This window comes from Marmota marmota, unplaced genomic scaffold (assembly GCF_001458135.2).
Source record: "Marmota marmota marmota unplaced genomic scaffold, marMar, whole genome shotgun sequence".
In the NCBI taxonomy this organism is placed as follows: domain Eukaryota; kingdom Metazoa; phylum Chordata; class Mammalia; order Rodentia; family Sciuridae; genus Marmota; species Marmota marmota.
The window spans coordinates 8,541,807-8,549,044 of record NW_025999999.1 but is presented as its reverse complement, the minus strand read 5'-3'; the positions used below and the strand labels follow the sequence as shown (position 1 = coordinate 8,549,044).

Here is a 7,238-nt window from a genome sequence, read left to right as displayed (position 1 = left end):
CGTCTAATGCGTCCGTCAAGCAGTAACCTCAATAATTATTTGCAGAATGAATGACTGGGACCCAGAGGGCCTGAGCAACCTACGGAGACCTCAAAAAACAAGTCGGCTGGGAATCGGGCCGGGTCAGAGGCCTCCCCCCGCCACACGCCTGGGCAGGCAGGGCGAGGAGGGCTTGAGGTACACACGAGTGCCTAGGGCTGCAGCAGAGAGCCGGGGTCGGCCCCGGGGACCCGCGAGGGCGAGCTAGGTCCTCGAGGCCACGGAGGCCCAGCAAGATCAAGCGGGGGCCATATATACCTCCTCTTCGTCCTCAGAGTCCGGCCGGCCCCCTTCCAGCCTCAGCGAGAAGTGGCTCAGCTCTTCCTCCTCCTCCTCCTCTTCCTCCTCCAACTCCTCATCCTCTTCCAGCTCCTCGTCGTAGTCTTCGAAGCGGCTCCTCTGCCCGAGGTGGGGGCTCCAGGCTGCTCCGGCTCCCGGCCCCCTGAGTTGGAGCCCGAGCGCAGCCTGGGCCGCTTGAGGGGCCGCTTCGAAGACTACGACGAGGAGCTGGAAGAGGATGAGGAGTTGGAGGAGGAAGAGGAGGAGGAGGAGGAAGAGCTGAGCCACTTCTCGCTGAGGCTGGAAGGGGGCCGGCCGGACTCTGAGGACGAAGAGGAGGTATATATGGCCCCCGCTTGATCTTGCTGGGCCTCCGTGGCCTCGAGGACCTAGCTCGCCCTCGCGGGTCCCCGGGGCCGACCCCGGCTCTCTGCTGCAGCCCTAGGCACTCGTGTGTACCTCAAGCCCTCCTCGCCCTGCCTGCCCAGGCGTGTGGCGGGGGGAGGCCTCTGACCCGGCCCGATTCCCAGCCGACTTGTTTTTTGAGGTCTCCGTAGGTTGCTCAGGCCCTCTGGGTCCCAGTCATTCATTCTGCAAATAATTATTGAGGTTACTGCTTGACGGACGCATTAGACGCCTAGGGTGCCGTGCCCCTTGCAGTCCACGGGTTTACAGTGCGACCCAGATAATAGGCACTCTACCTATTCATTCTGTAAACGGAGGGTGGTTTTTCTTTTCTTTCTTTTATTTTCTTTCTTTTTTTTTAGCGTAGTAGCACATTCTTCATCAAATTAGGTAATGCAACTGACCAAATTATTAAACTTGTCCGCCAGTATGTGTAATGTTTGCCCATTTTCTAAGCAATGTGTAAGGTGTAATGAGGCCTTCTTTCATTGCCAGTATACTGCATATCAAAGAGAATGAGATCCCTCTGAAACATTGCTTTATATTGTATCATTGTAACTTTTAGTAGGAGTTTGAAGGGTTAGAGGTATAGGTTTCCATGTTGTAATTAAGTTTCATGCTGTTTGTAACAGATCTTGAGATGTGGGGTTTTTTTGGGGGGTGAGGGGAGGTGATACCGGGGTTTGAACTCAGCGGTACTCAACCACTGAGCCATATCCCCAGCCCAATTTTGTATTTTATTTAGAGATAGGGTCTCACCGAGTTGCTTAGCGTCTCACCGTTGCTGAAGCTGGCTTTGAACGCCAGATCCTCCTGCCTAAGCCTCCCAAACCTGGGATTACAGGCATGCTCCACCGTGCCCTGCTGAGATGTGGTTTAAATTGTTTTGAGACCTTTCTCACTGTGTTGCCGGAGCTGATCTCCAGCTTTCAGTGTTGAGATCTTCCTGCTTCAGCTTCCAAAGTAGCTGGGAATACAGACCCAGACCACCTCACCTGCTAGTTTAAGAATTTGAGAAGGCAGCTGGGCACAGGCCCTTAATCCCAACTGCTGAGAAGTCTGAGGCAGGAGGATGTAAGTTAGAGGCCACCTCAGCAAAAGAGTTGGGAATGTAGATCAGTGGTAAAGTGCCATTGGGTTCAATCCCCAGTGTGCAGAAAGGCAGGGGGAAAAATGAAGTTTATTTATTCTAATGTATTAAATTAGGGGCTGGGATTGTGGCTCAGTGATAGAGCACTTGCCTAGCATGTGTGAGGCACTGGTTGGATTCTCAGAATGGCATATAAACAAATAAAATAAAGGTCCATTGTCAATTAAAAAGTATTTTTTAAAAAATTATATATGTGTTTAGTTGGGGAGGAAAAGAATTTGAGAAGGCAAAGACGTATTTTAAAACTATTTCCATTGCATTTGCAGCGCCTGATTAATCTTGCTGAGCTGACACCATATATCTTGTGTTCCATTTGCAAGGGTTATTTAATAGATGCGACTACCATTACAGAATGTCTTCATACGTGTAAGCATACAGTTTACATTTCTAAATAACATCATTAATTTTTGAAATGTTTAAAGAATCCTAATTTAAACTTTTCTTTTTAACAGTTTGTAAAAGCTGCATTGTAAGACATTTTTACTATAGCAACAGATGTCCAAAATGCAATGTAGTTGTACATCAGACACAACCACTTTACAATATAAGGTAAGAGGAATATTTATGTAACAATTGTTTTAAGTATACTTTTTCTGAAAGCTTGAAGTTGTGTAGTTGGGAATTAATTCTTTACTCCCTCAAAATTAGAAGAAAGAGAACTACGTATTCTTTATAGAAATGTGTGTAGAGCACTTACTATGTACCAGGCACTGTGGTATCTACTGGGGATTTGAAAAGAGAGGTAAAAGATAGGAAAAGAAAAAGAAAGGGAAACAAGCCTCTTTATTTGAGGTTTTTAAATCCCATCATACAAGTTAATGGAGCTAGTTTAGTCTTGTCATTTTTATCATATAGTATTTAGAATTTTTTTTAGAAGTAAGACCTGAAACAACTGGCCTCTGTAGTACAACTTATCTGTTATGGATCATTATAGCTGTTAAGACAAGTTTTAGTGAATGTTTAATTTCTAAAGAGAAGAAAAATACTGAAAGTAGATTAATTTAATTTTCTCAGAAAATACTGTTGATTTTGTATTGCCTTGATAGAAGAGTGTTTTATAGATGATACACAGAAGTTAAAAATACAGTGTCTACCCTCAAGCTCACATTCTTTTTGAGGGAATAATACCAAAACACAGGGAATAATTTAGTGACCCATTTAAGAATCTATGAGTACTTGTGACTAATTACTTGAGATTCTCCTCAGTGAGTTATGTCTCAGGAGCTTTAAGTGAGACCTAAAAGTAACTTGCCACTGAAAAAGGAGATGCCCATTCCCCTGGGAAAACACACTTAAATCACTGTAGGAAAATGCATTTTTATGAATTCTGAGGTATTCTCCATCCTTTCCTTTTATTAGGTTGGACCGACAATTACAAGATATAGTGTACAAATTAGTGATCAATCTAGAGGAAAGTAAGTTTCTTTTATTACATAGTTGTGAACCCCAGCATCTCTGATTCTACTAGTTACATTTTAAGTGTAATTTAGTTTGTGTTTTATCATTTTTTAGGAGAAAAAAAGCAAATGCATGATTTCTATAAAGAAAGAGGTCTAGAAGTACCTAAACCTGGTAAGTTTGGGTGTATACTATAATGTATTTATAGATTACAGAATACTAACTTACTGAAATCATGGCCTTTGAAGTTCTTTTTTGGGGATAGCTAGTTATTATGTGATGAAAGAGAAATGTTTTGAGGGCAGTGCTACAGTGTAACCCAATTTAATTGTTCATAAGAATAAAAGAATTAGGGTGTACAGGCCCTGGAGCTAGATTTTCTGAATTCACTCCTAGCTCTACCATTTTATTAGGTGACTCTAGCAAGTTACTTCAATGCGTCAGTTTCCTCATCTTTAAAAGAGGGGTTATAGAAGCAGTTCGTTAAAAAAAAAATCAGTAATATAAGCACTTAAAACAGTGCCTGGCACATAGTAACTGCTCAGACATTAGTTTTTATGATGCTGGTAATATCACACACAGTATAGAAGTCAGATAGATTTGGGTTTAAATCCTGTTGACTGTAGGCAAATTGCCTAATCTACTAAGCTTCAGGGGTTTTTTCTTATCAGTTAAAAAAAAAATGAAATGTATGTAATTGCTAAGCATGAACCCTGGCACATAGTAGTGTTTAAAAAGTGTTATCTACAAATATTGATGTTCTGGTGAACTCTCTCTGTGGCCCTGATAAACCAGCCACATACTTCAGCTTTCCATTGTGGAGGAGGTCCTTGATTTGCTGTTAATTTCACTAATTTTGACATTAGTTGATACTATTAATGAAAGGAGGATTGAGTGCTTTATGACATTTTAGTCAACATAATTCTAATACACATATAATTATTTTTTTGAAATATCTTACTTTATGAAAAATTTATCCTAAATCAGCTTTCTTGTTTGGTTATCAAATAGCTGTTCCACAGTCAGTCCCTTCAAGCAAAGGAAGAACTAAGAAAGTCCTAGAATCAGTGTTTCGTATTCCACCTGAACTTGACATGTCTTTATTACTGGAGTTCATTGGGTGAGTATCCTAAAAGTCTACCCATTGATCTTAACAAAGACATTTTCTTCTTCTTCTTTTTTTTTTTTTTTTTGGTGGTGATGGGGATTGAACCCAGGGCCTTGTGCATGCAAAGCAATCACTCTGCCAACCTGAACTATATCCCCAGCCCAACAAGGACTTTTTTTTAAGTCCCAAAATTATAAAGTTATTCAAAACTCAGATAAAATCAAGTTTTTCTTATATCCCTTTAAAAATTAATTATGGAGCTGGGGACAGTGGTGCATGCCTAGAATCCCAGCAGCTTAGGAGGCTGAGGCAGGAGGATCTCAAGTTCAAAGCCAGCCTCAGCAATTTAGCAAGACCCTAAGCAACTTAGCAGAATCCTGTCTCAAAATAAAAATAAAAGGGCTGGGATGTGGCTTAGTGGTTAAGCATCCCTGGGTTCAATCCCTGGTACCAAAAATAATAATATGGAGCCAGGTATGATGACACACTCCCATAATCCCAGTGACTGGGGAGGCTAAGGCAGGTAGATCACAATTTTAAGACCAGCCTCAGCAATTAAGCCAGACCATATCTCAAACAATAAAAAAAGAGTTAGGGATACAGTTTAGTTGCAAAATGCCTCTCTGTTCAACCCCTAGTACCTAAATAAATAAAATATAGAATATTTAAGATTTAGAAAAAGGTATAAATAGCTCAATTGGGGCTGAGATTGTAGCTCAGTGGTAGAATTCGAGCCTAGCACATGTGAGGCCTGGGTTCAAACCTCAGCACTACATAAAAATGAAATAAAGATATGTGTCCACCTACAACTAAAAAATAATAAATATTAAAAAAAAAATAGCACAATAGCCATGGATAGCTTCATCATCTGGTTTAAGAAATAAACCATTAGGCCAGATGTGGTGGCACATTTCTGTGATCCCAGCAACTCTGGAGCCTGAGAAAGGAGGATTGCAAGTTCAAGTCCAGCCTCATCAGCTTATCGAGGCCCTGAGCAATTTAGACTGTTCTAGAAAGAAAGAGTGAGATTGAAATAGAGGGGTGGTGCCTGGGGGCTGAGGATGTGGCTCAGTGGTTAAGTGTCCCTGGTTTCAATCCCTGGTACCAATAAAAAAAAAGAAAGAAAGAAAGAAAGAAACCATTAGTAATGTAGCTATCATGGCTACCTATTCTGTTCATCTCTCTCCCTCAGAAGTTAATAACAACTTTCCTAAAAGTAGGGTTTATTATCATTTTTCATAGGCTTAACAAAATGTATCCTTTTCTAAACAACATATAGAATTGTTTTTACAAATTTAAAAACTTTAATTGCATAGTGTGTTTTTTAACTTGCTTATTTTTACTCAATTTTGTGAATCACTCATGTTAGAAAGTATAACACTAATTCATTCATTTTCACCATTGTCTGATAATTCATTTAAATGAATATGTGATGATGTACCTTTTCTTGTACTGCTAAACAATTTGGTGGTTTCCAGGTGTTTATTTTTGTTGTTGTTTTTTGCTGTTACAGTGTTGCTAGAAACATTTTTCTACGGATCTTTTTTGTGCATATGTAGTAGATCTAAGGGTATAGATCTGCTGAGTCTTAGGATATATTTCTTCTCAATTTTATTTTGATTTTGCCAAGTTATTTTCCAAAGTAGTTAGATATCTAATTCAAATCAATTGCTTCAAACACTGTAGGATATGGTATATTCCTTTAGAGTGCAGCTTTGTAAAACAGACTTATCGTGGTCATAGAGTTGGCATGTGTCAAACGTTCTCAGATGCTATACTTACATAACTCACAGAATAAAATGCCTTTCTTAGAAAAATTTAGAATCTAGGGCCTCACCTAGGTGAGTGCTTTTTTTTTTTTTTTTAATATTTCTTTTAGTCTTGGATGGACACAATAGCTTTATTTTATTTATTTATCTTTATGTGGTGCTGAGGATCAAACCCAGTGCCTCACATGTGCTAGACAAGGTTCTACCACTGAGCCACAACTCCAGCCCTTGGCGAGTGCTCTTTTACTGAGGTACATCCCCAGCCCTTCAGTTCTGTATTTCTAAATTGAGAATTCTAACAGCAACTCACAGGTTTGTTGTAAAAACAACAAATACTCAGTGTGTTCTATATATACATACCTTTATCTATATACAATACCTTTATCTATCTATCTATTTATTTATTTATGTGGTGCTGAGGATCGAACCCAGGGCCTTGCATGTGCTAGGCCAGCACTCTACCACTGGGCCACAATCCCAGCTCCCCCCCACCATGTTCTTTTTTTTAATTAGGCTTATTTTTATTTGTTCTACTTAGTTGTATCTGACAGCAGAATGCATTTCAATTCATTGTACACAAATGGAATGCAACATTTCAATTCTCTGATTGTACACGGTTTAGAGACACACCGTTTGTGCAGTCATACACATACCTAGGGTAATAATGTCCATCTGATATTCTTTTTAAATTTTTTTTTTTTTACTTATAGATGGACACAATACCTTTCTTAATTTATTTTTATGTGGTGCTGAGGATTGTACTCAGTGCCTCACATGTGCTAGACAGGTACTCTATTGTTGAACTACAGCTCCAGCCCTTTTACCATGCCTGGGGTTGTGGCTCAGTGGTAGAGTGCTTGTATTTATTTACAATAAATAAGTAAAGAAAGCAAAGAGAATGAAAGATTGGTTAGGTCGTGCATGGTACTCTATACAACATATAAATGCTAAAAAAAATCGGATTCATATGACATATGAGTATGATATGGCTAAAACTTGATGCATAGTAGTTTTTTGTAAACCAGAGAGGTAATATCCACTGTATTTTGCATTTGCCCATCAAAAGTACTGTGATCATCTCTGGGTAGGT

General features: G+C 39.9%; 1 protein-coding gene across 1 annotated transcript in view; it reads left to right on the top strand.

Moving 5' to 3' along the window:
* Nucleotides 1-46: 46 nt before the first annotated feature.
* Nucleotides 47-7,238, top strand: part of Pcgf6 (polycomb group ring finger 6) — a 27,831-nt gene continuing 20,639 nt past the window's right edge. The window contains exons 1-7 of the mRNA XM_015494862.2: nt 47-177; nt 315-657; nt 2,140-2,239; nt 2,326-2,422; nt 3,233-3,288; nt 3,386-3,445; nt 4,283-4,391. Of these exons, the coding sequence (XP_015350348.1) occupies nt 47-177; nt 315-657; nt 2,140-2,239; nt 2,326-2,422; nt 3,233-3,288; nt 3,386-3,445; nt 4,283-4,391 (896 nt within the window). The remainder of the gene's footprint in view (nt 178-314; nt 658-2,139; nt 2,240-2,325; nt 2,423-3,232; nt 3,289-3,385; nt 3,446-4,282; nt 4,392-7,238) is intronic.